At 48.3% G+C, this 12,076-nt stretch overlaps 1 protein-coding gene across 5 annotated transcripts in view; it reads left to right on the top strand.

Annotated features, from left to right (window-relative positions):
* CAMTA1 (calmodulin binding transcription activator 1) overlaps positions 1 to 12,076 on the top strand; it is a 225,154-nt gene that overhangs the window by 106,718 nt on the left and 106,360 nt on the right. For all 5 annotated transcript variants that reach the window (XM_031506667.2, XM_021534234.3, XM_021534235.3 and 2 more), the window contains exon 5: positions 8,563 to 8,634. In XM_031506667.2, coding sequence (XP_031362527.1) covers positions 8,563 to 8,634 — 72 coding nt within the window. The remainder of the gene's footprint in view (positions 1 to 8,562; positions 8,635 to 12,076) is intronic.

Genomic DNA, 12,076 nt, shown 5'->3' on the forward strand with positions numbered 1-12,076 from the left:
AGTTCTCTTAGATATTTATATATTTCCTACAAGTTGTATCTGTTAGACTTGTCCTTATTTGCCTGTGTCAGACAGACAGTGAGCATGTCAGACGAACGTCCCTCACATGATCTGTCCATGCCCTGTATGCCCTGGGATTGTTCCAGATGTGGCTTGTTTCTACTGTGTCTGTAAAATACCATCTCAGCCTGCGTTTCCCCAGGGCACTGTCACATTTTTTTCTGGTTCCCCCATGCTGTGATGGGCTTTTTTCTTTCCCAAAAACCAGAATTAGACAGATAATAACCAGGTTTCCCACTTGGGCACAGCCTGCCCATCATGGTCATATTGGAGCCAGCTGGGCTGGAGATGTGGTGCTGCTCTTGTCACAGCCTTTGCTACCTTAGTCAAGTTTCCACCAGGACCAGCTCAGTAATCCTTCTTTTGTGCAAAGTTTCCCCAGATATAAAGGTATTTTGGCCCCAACCTGTCTTCATTAGCTTCTGCCTGATCCATTCAGTCTCAGTCCCTCAGCAGCTGAGGCAACCAACACAGACATTACTGGTTCACACAGCTTTGTATCTGATTTTCCATTGATGTTGTAGAAGACATGATTAAAGCCTTCAAGTAAAGTTGTAGCTAAATCCTTGTTATAGCCCACCCCATTATTTTTTTGTTCTCCTATTAGGATTTTAGGCATTTCTTTGACATTTTTATTGCCAGATTAGGAGGAAAATGGTTGACTTGTTTGCAGTGTTCTCATTATATTGTCTTTCTAACATTTCTAAAAGAGAATAAATATAAAATACTTCTGTGTATTGTGTCATATTTCAGTGTGACATTAATACACTCCACGATTTTCCAGCTCACAGTTCTCACCGTGTGGTGACAGTCAGGAAGTTCTTGCACAGGGTGGCGTGGGGTGCCACGGGCTGAGGAGACTCTAGGGACTGATGGTGTGTGGGGACTGTGGTAATGCCTGTCCTGTAGGTTGTTGTATCCCTCTGGAGAACCTCCTGGGCAGTGTTGGTTTAGAACCTGTGGAGTCTGAGCAGTCTCTCGTGCCACTTTTCCCCCTAATAATTGCTCACTCACATCAGGGATGTTGGGAATGCTCTTCCCTCACCTGAAAGTACGGGAGCCTGGCTCTCATGTGGAGCATGCATCACCCAGATCTGCTCTCAGTGACCCCTTGCACACAGCTGTCATCAGATGCTCTGTCCCCAGAGCTCCTGCTGCCCTGTTTGTACCCAGCTCCAAACAGGTCACCTCCCTCCAAGGTGAGTCCCTTTGAGTTTAGATAGTGGAGGTAAAATATGAGACTCCTTCCCAGTGAGAATTCCCATATCCTGCGTACCTGGTTGAGCACAGCCTGCTTGGAGCTGTGTTACAGGGATTTTTGGGGTTTATCATGTCATTCACAGTATCTGCAAGAGCAGCTACAGGTAGTGCTCACACTGTGTGGTCTCTGCCCTGCAAACCAGTGGTATCTGCTCAGCCTTGCTCCTACCCCTCACCTGAAATACCTGCCAGGTCTCCAGAAAACGCTGGAGATTATTCTGGAGTATTCAAGCTAGTGACACAGCCAGGCTGTGAGAGTCTTTGAGGTCCAGGCAAGCGATGGGCAGGACTGAGGGGGAGTGGGATGCTGCAGGGTGCCCAGGTGTGTTTTCCTCATCAGCAGCACCCTGCAGGGGGTTTTATGAGTGACAGTTCTTGGGTTCAGTTGGAGTGACACAAGTAGCAGGGAATGAGGTGAGTAGTAGGAAGCCTTTTGTGTCAGATCAGGAGGTGGATATTTCATTACTAATTGGCCATGACTGCTGGCCCTAAGAAAATTCTGAGCTCTTGGAATGCTCATAATCCTGTCAAGGATCCAGTGCACATTCCTGGATCAAGCTGCTCATGAGGGAAAGTGATGATGTTTTCCTCCTACATCTCCCAACTTTGCCCCTATCCAGGCAGCATCCCTCCAGTACGCTTTTCACCCAGGCCAGAGTGATTAAGCACTTAAATTGATTAATCAAATTTCTTGTGATGAGAACTACTGTCATTCATTAATCTGAATGGGATTATAAATAAGAGCTGGCAGAGAAGGGAGACAAACATGTTGACAGATAGACCTGCTGCTTTGAATACAAATCACACCACTGCATCTGGAGGGTCTAAGCTCCTGGCAGCCTCGGGATAGAGCTTCCCTAAAGGTAAAATTAGGCTAAGATTAAAGTATCCCTGTATTAATAAAGAAATATGCATTTATGAAGAGGCAGGCACTGCAGTGGGGGTGTGGGGATGCATACCAATGATCCTGCAGTGGGCTGGGCAATGGGTATTGCTGCCTGTGGAAGCATCAGTCCCCATGTAGGTTGATTTCTGTCGTTAAGCAAATGTCATTAGAGGATTCATTTCTAACAGTGAGAAACTTAAAACCTTGCAATCCTTTCAGAGACTTCAGAACCCCACAAAGGGAAAACAGGCTTTGAAAAAGAACCCATTAAACATTTAAATATTTCATTAAATATTGAACATTTCAAAAATTGCTTTCTAACAGTAGCGAGGGAAACAGAACAATATTTGTTAACAAAAGCCACCAGAAGTGACAAGGCCCTGCAATGCATAGGCTGTGTAACCTTTCTTCCCTTGCTCCATCACAGGAAAGCCCTGGGCTCAAATCTAGGAACTGATACCTGGGTATGGCTGCCAGTGGCATCGAGGGCAGAGGGGGGTTTGAAATGTGTCAGGAACAGAACTGACATTAGGATTAAACCCAGAATGCCTGCACCAGGCTGAGCGCCTGCACAGCAGGCAGTGCCCAGGGCTGCACAGCGCTCTGCTGTGATGCCACAGCTGAAAAGTGAGGGGTCAGGTTCTCTGGCTTTTGCAGCTGCCTAGCAATGTTAAGAATGTTTTTAGGATCTGCTGTCAGTACCAGGGACTCCTTGCCCAACCTGGCAAACTGTAAGCAATTCCTTAAATGAAAGGCGAACCTTGCCAGCGGCGCGTCTCAGCGCGGGCTGAGATCTGAGCACGTGGCTTTGTGCTTTGCTGAATCAAAGTTACTATTTATGAACGTCAGAGGAAAATCCAAACCTGTCTAATATCTCTGTTTCTCCAAGATGATGAGTGAGAAAACACGGTTAGCAGCATTTTGGTTTTGATTTGCAGCAGCAATGGGAAATTTTGGACGCATTCCTGTATTATGACACTCCTTAAGTCAAAACAAGAGCTCTGGCGGCAGCCTCCTGGCCCTGGGGATTCCCCAGGGTTCAGGCGTGGTTTCCCCTCCCTGTTTACTGCTTTGAAAAGCTGAACTGGGGCCAGTCTGCACGGGGAGTGTTGAGCATCTCCTGTCAGGACCAGTCTGCTGGGGGAGTGTTGAGCATCTCCTGTCGGGGCCAGTCTGCTGGGGGAGTGTTGAGCATCTCCTGTCAGGACCAGTCTGCTGGGGGGAATGTTGAGCATCTCCTGTCAGGACCAGTCTGCACTGGGGAGTGTTGAGCATCTCCTGTCAGGACCAGTCTGCACTGGGGAGTGTTGAGCATCTCCTGTCGGGGCCAGTCTGCTCGGGGGAATGTTGAGCATCTCCCGTCGCCTCCCTGCTAGTGGAGCTGCCCCAGCCCCGTGGTCCTGCCCGGCTCCGCTCGCTGCCGCGGCAGGACCGGGCGGATCGGTGGCCCGGGCTGCCGGCGCTGGCACCGGCTCGGGCTGTGCCGCAGCAGCGTTCGGCTTCTCTCGCCGCATCCTGATCCGTGGTGGGAGCCGCCGCTGGCTCCAGCTCCCGCAGCTGACAGGGAAGAGCCTCATCTGAGCTTTAAGTGGATTTGGAATCTGGCTGTGGCTTCAGCATCCCTGTCCTGCAGGAAGGTGATGCGCCTATCCCTCGCAGCCCCCCAAATCACCAAATACACGGGACCTTGATGGAAGGCGGGTCAGGAGTTGGGCAAAGATTCAAAAGAGGCTTCAATTCCCCGATGTGGTTGTCCAAGTTGTTTATTCCATGAGATGAAGGGGGAAAGAGAGAGAACCAGGAGGGGACGGGACCTTATCTAGGCTCTGGACAGGGAGGGCTCTCTGGCCCTCTGCCAACCCCATTTTGGGAGGAAGGAGGGGACCATACTTCTCAGATCCCAGTCACAGGGGTCCCTGGAAAGGGAAAAAGCATAGCCCGAGCACACTGTAACAGGAAGGATCATCTGTTGCAAGATACCCCAGTCTCAGAAGATGCTCACTTCAGGTCTGTTTGAGAAGAGAGGTCACACGCACACACACACACACAAATTTAAGGTGTTTCCCAGTGGTTGCTAATTCAGTGGTCAAGGAACCCAGTTTTCAGCTGCCTCAATTTTCTAGCTGGGCTCTGCCCTCTCAAAGGGTCAGCTGAGATTTTTCTGGGTGCTGGTTACAGAAACCACAGATGGACAATCACTCCTACGCGTAAAACAAATGTATAATTACAAATAGTTGACAAATTCCTCTGGTTGTGATTGTATGAAGTTCAGATGGATTGGTTTCAGAATGATTGGATGGTGTCTCTGCTGGGATACAGAAATGTTATTGAAAAGAATGGGATAGCAGTGGTAGCTGTAAGAACAGATCATGGAGATGCCTGTGATAAAATCACAGAATAATTCTATATAACATGATAGGGATGGGAGAGTGGGGTTTGTCATTGCATTTTGATTGTATCACCAAAAGACAGGCTGCTGCATTGAAGGATACTCATGTGAGCACTCACAGGCTGCTTTTCCAGTTTCCCTCCCATGCCTGTGAATCCATATGTGCTGCTGCACGGCTGCTGCTCCTTTGCAGTGTTACAGCAGGCAAAGGTGAGAGCAGAGCATGGTTGGGCTCAGGTACAGCCTCTGCTTCAGGAGACCTGTGCCCTGTCATCAGGATGATGAGAGGAATGAAGTCAACACCTCTCTTGGCCTTCCATGGAGGTTTGATCCATGGCAGCAGAGCTGCTGCTGCCAGCAGTGTGCTGCTCCCTCCTGGAAATTGGTGAGGAAGCTCTGAAATGGTCAGTGATTACAGAGGGAGATCCTAGCAGCACGGGGGTGCACCAGGGAGCTGATCAGCTGCTGGGCTGGGCATGTGTTGCCCAATCCCACCACAGAGCCAGGAGCAGAGGGCACAGTCCTTTTCCACCAGTAACCTGCACAGATCCTGCTCCTGGTGTCCAGAGGCTGCTGGGATGTTGAAAGCTGAAGCCTTACCACCAGAAAATTGCTCAAGTATATTTTAATAATGTACAGCCATAGGTCTTACGTGATTTGTTCTCTAAAGATTGATTTAGCTTCTTATTAAGGGAATTGGGAATTCAGTGTGAAAATCTGAACAAAATCTAGGCGTTTTTTAGGGTTTTTAAAATATCCACTAGTGTAACTCACCAGGGAGAAGAATTTCAAAGCCTGTCCAACCCTATCTTGAATTTTTGATTCTCTTGCTTTCTTATTTCCATTCCCAAGATATGCTTGTTAAGAAAGAACACCTCAGCATTATTGTATTATTTTTAAATAAGCCACAATCACTTTAAGGAGCTCAGGATAAAAAAAATCCACTAATAATTTGATTTTATATTCCTCCCCCCCTTTCTTCCAGTTTTCAGAAGTTTGGTAATGCCAAATGTGCACTGCATACAAATGGCAGGGCGGGCAGCTGTAATTGCACGCTCTCCCTTGCTACCCAGAGAAGGCCTTTCCTCTTTAATTACCCCTGGAATTGTAAAGGGCTGAGCTGCAGCAGAGCTGGCAGGGCCAGACCCTCCAGCAGCAGTGTGGGGGTGCTCAGAAGGTGCCTGTAGCTGGTCCTGGGGCAGTGTGGGGGTCTCATCCCGGGGAGGGATCCCCCACGCTGGCAGGACACGGTGTGTGCTCAGGGCATCCTTGGCCACACGCACTCAGGGTCATCTCCAGGGACAAGGACACAGTCCCTGATGGGTGATGGGACCATGGGCACCCAGCAGCAGGGCACAGCACTCCCACGGCTGGGTGTGCCTCTGCTGCTGCTGCCCAGGGCTCCTCTGGGGCCAGGCTGCTGCCAGCCGCTGCTGGGTTCTCCACACAGCATCAATGAGCTGCTGAGGGGGTGTTCCTCCTCAGACTGCTCCGAAATGCCTTTTCTCTTCTCCTGGAGATTTTGTAAACTTAAAAGAGAATCATGAGAAAAAAAAAAAATGTTCTCCTCTGTCCAGCCCATTAATTCAGCCTGCTCAGGACAGAATTAACCTTGGCAAGCCTTGCAGAGGAGAGAGTCGTTCTAACCTTAAAAATCTGCTGATTAAAGCTGGTTTCTGGAATTCGATTTCACTTAATGCATTGGCTGAGTGCCCAGCCTGGCATTAACATCTCCACAGACACACAGGCCTCTGCAGCTTTTACCTTCCCACTAAAAAACAATTAAAAAAAAATAAAAGAAAACACAGCTAATGAAACCCCCTTTGCCTGTTTTGAGCAAGAATTCATTTTAAAGACTGCTTTAGCTAAAGGTATTACTTCTGCCCTGGTTGTCTGTCTGCTCTGGCCAGGCAGGGTGGTAATTCCACTCTCCTCATTAGTTGCAGAGAGGTGTTGAGCTGGCTGGTAGCTCAGCAGCCCTGGGCTATCCTGGGACCAAAGGCAGGGGTGAGCAGATCCAAGTGTAGGAATATCCTACACCCACCTCCCCACAACCCCCACGTGCTGAGCTGCAGATTTTGTGTCACCCACAGCGCTTAACCCATTAATCTTGAAAATCCTCCAAAACAATGACACAGAGATTTCCTGGGTTTCTATTTATATCCTCAACTTTTTCCTTACACAAAAATTAATGTGGTTTTTATTGCTGTCATCACTCATTTTGCCTGCACTCGGCGTGCTGGGCTCCCAGGGTCTGTGTCACCCCTGCAGTGTTCCTCTGCTGCTGTGGTACCTCTCCAGTCCCTGCTGTCTCTTCAAGGCCAGGAGATTGCTCAGTGTGTGGATCTCCTTCATCCCAGCTGCCCAGGTTAGGACATCCAGCCTCAAAACATCCATCCAGACTCAGATTCCCATGTCCTGCTGCCATCGGGGGAAAAAAAAAACCCAAAGTAGTATTTAAGAAATCCCTTCTGCGTTCTGTGTGCTTTTTGAATTCTGTGAGCTGTTAGGAATTTTTTAATGGTTTGCTGAAATGTTGAGGACCAGTTTCATGAAGGTGGGAGGCTTTTGTGTGATTCATTATTGGCAGCTCTAGAATGATCTGCGAGACAGCTCTGGAGAGGGAGGGCAGTGCTCCTGCCTGCTGTGCACCACGAGCTGCACAGAGCCCAGAACTGGGTTTTGTTTTAATCAGGGCAAAGTTTCGATCGACTCCACAGCAAATTGGGGTGGGAAGCAAGTCGGGGTGCTGGAATAGATTGATACGTCTCTCACAAGGTGCTGTGGATGTCCCTGGCTGCTGTGAAGGCTGCTCCAGTGGCTCCAGACCAGCTTTCCCATCCTCACAGGGTAGCAGGTTGGGCAGGGAGATGCTGCACCTCTCAAGCTGCTTTCTGGAGTGGGGGGACCAGCTCTGAGTCAGCAGAACTGAACACTGCAAACCTTTCCATGCAGCCCCCAGTGCTGTGTGCAGGAGTCACTGTCAGGGCAGCTGTTCCCCAACCCTCGGGAGGGATTTAAATGTTAAGCTTTTCTTTGGATTATTTTCTGCAGGGCTTTTTTCCTCCCTGCATTTCAGTGTGTAGAATGTACCCTTGACACATTTTAAAAACATTATTAATCTTTGTCATTTGTGTTTTAAAAATAACTCGGTGATAGCAGCCAGTCCTTAAATCCTGTTTAATTCAGGCTGACCTTGTGAGTGGTGATCCTGGGGAGGGGGGACTGCTGCAGCCTCCCATGTGCTCACTGAGTGCTCATGTCCAGCAGCACGGGCACCCCTCTGCGCTCGGGATATTTGCAATTAAAACCAGTTCTGTGGGTTTGGGTTGGCACTGGGCTTCATTTCCAACCAAAAAGTTCTAACATATTGCAAATATGGGGGTTTTATTCCTGCAGAAAGAATTCCTCAGCCTTGGTGATTTCAGTTAATCAGAGAAGCAGAATTCATTAAAAAAACCTGCTAAAAATAAAAAAAAAAAAAAAAAAAAAGAAGAAAAGAAACAAACTATATTTTGGCATTTTGCTGTCTAAAAAAATCTGACAGCAATTTTTTTCAGTTTACAAACACAACATTTTCAGTTGAAATACCCAGGAGATAAGCCATGGGAAAAGAGATGAACGTGTTGTATTTGCCAAAAAATAAAAATACCATGGAACAAAGATTCAAAGGCAGCCCCAAGGCCAGCCCAGCTGAGCATCACAGGAGCCCCTGTTGGCCCTGGCCACCCTTGGGTGGAGGTAGCATGGCAGGGACTGTTTGGGATGGGCTTTTGTGACCTGTAGCAAAGCTTACAGTGCTTCCACCAGGGTTCCACAGTGCTGTGCTGTGTATCACCAGCCCCAGACCCAGGGCAGAACAATGTCCTCCATTTGTGGGTCATGCTTCTGCCCCATCCCCAGCACGGCCTCTTGGGATGGTTCCTCCACTAACCTGACTCTGATTTCTCTCTTTTTGTGTCCCCAGTGCCTGTATGGCTGCTATGTCCATTCTTCCATCATCCCCACGTTTCACAGAAGGTGCTACTGGCTTCTGCAGGTAGGATGACAACGAGTTCTCTCTCTGGGGTCACCTGGGCAAGCTGCTGCAGCCACGTTCAGCTGCTGCTGGTGGGGAGTCAGCATCCTGTGTTTTATTGTCTGGGGATTGTGTTTGTCTGCAAGGGAATTGGGTCTTAGTTGTATGTCTCTGCTTGGAGGGATTATACATTTTCTCTAGCAATATGCAGCTGATGCCAGCTCATATGTTCTCTAAACATGGAGTTGGCTCAAGTGAGGCTTTCTGGAGGTTTCTGGTTGCGTGGTTCCATCCTGAGGCAAGGCAAGAGCCAGAGAAGTGAATGCTGCACAGGCATCCTGTGGTGTGGGAGAGATAGCAGCCCTGGGCTGTGCTTGACTTTGAGGAGAACCCAGGGGCCGTGTTTGAATTTGGGGTGAACCTTGGAGCTGGCCCTGCAGTGAATCTGCTTTACTCCAGTGACATATTTAGTTCCCAGGGAGTATTTGAAGTCACTCAATGATTTTTCTTCTGGCTGTTGTGGGAACAGCAAAATCCCAGGAGGAGTCAAGCCAGATATTTCTCTTATTTACACAGGGTTTGGGCAGCTCCCCTGGGGCTGTGGGGCTGTGCAAAGGATCTCATGTGGGAGTTTGCCTGGGAGGTGTTTGCTGACCCCACCTTTGAGGAGCTGTTCACATTCTTGACTGGTTACCATGGTGTGCAAAGTGGAAGTAATTTGTTTTCTTTCATTATGAAATGGCACTTGACACGTGCTGTAAAAATATTGTTTTAAAGATTAAACTCCCATGGTCCTGAAAACAAACAAGTGTGAGGAAAGTGACATCTGTTTCTGGAAGCAAATGGAAAATAATTCCTGTTTCTCTCTAGTTTTGCAATTGCACTTCCATATTAAAAAAAAAAGGCACTGCTGTTGTCACTGGGGCAGGACAGACCCCCACAACCCACAGAGGATGGTGCCCACACCTCGGACATAATCAAAGGAAATGCACACCATATGTCACCCTCCTCTGTGGTATCTGTATTTTCTCAGCTCCATTTGCATCTGTGGCATATAAATGCTGTGTGCAAGGCAAGAGGAGATGCTTGGCTGCAGTGGTGGGAGCAGCATTGCACCTTGCAGAGGAGAATTGTGGCTCCTCTGAAAACACAGCGTGACTGCATTGATTCTCTTACAGCTACCCAGGCTGTGCTTGTCCTCCTCCTGGCCCCATAGGTCACCTCTCCTCTTCGTTTTTGAGCCTTGTGTTACTTTTTCTCGTTGTGATGTGCTCCCTAGAAGTGCTGCTGGCCCTGGCTGCTGTGGCACTTAGCCAGCATCTCCCTGATGAGTTGCACTGCAGCACTGTAGGATCTCTGAGCTGTTCCCCAGGGTCTGGCTCTTCACGTTCACAGGGTGTGCATCAATGTTTAGTCATTTTCTTTGCTCTGGTAATCACTTTTTTTTTTTTTTTCAAGAGGATGGGAAGTACATTTCTTAGAAGCCTATTTATAAAATGTGCTGCAGGACATCTCGCTGTGGCTGTGGTAGACTGGTATTCCTCACCAAGGACATGCTGTGCCTTCGCTGTGGGAGGAAGAGGGGTCTGTGATTCATGGCAGCATCTCCAGGCATAAACGGGCATCCTTCAGTCATGCGCTCAAGGTTATGCAGAGAGGAGCTGGCCAAGAATAGATGACACTTCCCTATCGTCTGCACAGTGTTTGTGTTCAGCTCTGTGGTGAATTCGGGAGCTGTGACACCAGAGAGACAGAAGGTGTTTTGTGCATCTCCTTCAGAAGCTTTCACTTCAACTGCCCTGGTAAATGAGTTGGATATTCAAAAATAGGGATAGCCAGGGCAATGTGTAACATTAATCTCCAGCAATATGTTTGGCTTTATAGTTCACCAAGGTACATAGGTGACTTTCCCTTTTTTTTGGGGAGACATTGAGCTCCTTCCTGGGACTCTCTCTGTGCTCTCTCTGTGCAGTGTCTGTTCAATGGGGAGTAAATACAATTAATCTGCAATGCCATCTATGTTTTATGGGATGATCTTCCTCCAAATCCTACTGTCAGGTTAGATATCAATTAAAAATCCCCACACAAATGTTCTTGATCTTTTCTGCCTCACATTTTCAGCATAAAGGCCAGGACTCAAACCAGCCACAGGGACTCACAGCCTTCCTCATGCATTAACACAGTGCCGTAGCCATTAATTATATGGTGATATCCAATTTCTTAAACAACTGTGTGTTGTCATTTATGACTGACATGATGTGCCTGCTCCCTGCAGACTGGTCAGAGGGATGAGAAATGAGAGCCAATTATCTGGAGCTGCATGATTCAGTTTTCTGGGTCTCTGCTGGAAGTTCTTAGGCTGTTGGCAGAGACCATGGTGCTGGTGGCTGTGGCTGGGGTCTGCTGCATGGGGCCTCCACCTCCTCTCTCTTCTGAAGGGATTTCACATTTTTGAGACATTTCAAGCTTTCTTGATAACAGATTTTAAGTGCTGCCTTACCCCAAAGACCTTTAGTATTTATAATAGATGCTGTAATTGCCAAGCCAGCATTGACATGTTCCTGCTGGACATGGTCCAGACCTGGGCACTGGCAGCCTCTTGCTCTCTTGGCCACTCATTCTTGGGCCTGAATGAAGAAAGCATGCCCAAGGTGGTGGTTTCCTACATTTGGTTGTAATATTTTTCTTTAGATTATCTGATATCTAGAAATAAGAGATCGTGCTGAGTGGCACAGGCAGATATGAAGATGGAGATGAGGACACAGATGGTTTCTTCACAGGTTGCTGGGGAAGACACCTCAGTAGATCTTCAGTTTTTTATTGTTTTACATTATCTGTTCACTTTTGAGAAGATGCAGAGCCCTGGCTCTCCACAGTTCACTGAGCATGCAGCAGAGCTGCTGAAACCTTTTCTGAGATGGGGGTGATGGCAGGTCCCAGCCTCCTGCAGGGGCTGTGGCACAGCTGAGACTCTGAGTGCTTTGGTTTGTCACTGGCAGGACTCAGCCTGCCCATGTTAGACCTTCAGCATAGTAACAGATTTTGTGTCATTGGAAAAAGAAGAAGAAAACCCCTTGTTTGTGCTTGTACTGACTAATGGGGGGAAAATGTGGATTCTCAGACATGGATGATTTTCAAACATTGGCACAGCTGAGCGGGGAGATGCAGCATTCCCTTCTGTGCGTTGGAAATTGGCACCCCAGGAACTGAAAATTAACCTGGCTGCCAGGCTTCTGGGAGGGCTGCTGCTTGCCAGGGTTACAGAGGCAGGCTTTCCTTCACCCATGGACTGTGATGGGCTCCTTGCTCACTCCCCCTCCTGTGCTGCACAGCTGGAGCTGCTGAGCTCATTAGATGCTCATTGTGTTCCACCTGTGGCAGATCCTGATGTCTCCTTTAGTGCTGGAGTTCAGGTGCTATGGGGATGGGAGAAAATACATATTTTAAGTGTTGCCCTTTTTCT

The sequence above is a fragment of the Lonchura striata genome, chromosome 24, assembly GCF_046129695.1.
Source record: "Lonchura striata isolate bLonStr1 chromosome 24, bLonStr1.mat, whole genome shotgun sequence".
In the NCBI taxonomy this organism is placed as follows: Eukaryota; Metazoa; Chordata; class Aves; order Passeriformes; family Estrildidae; genus Lonchura; species Lonchura striata.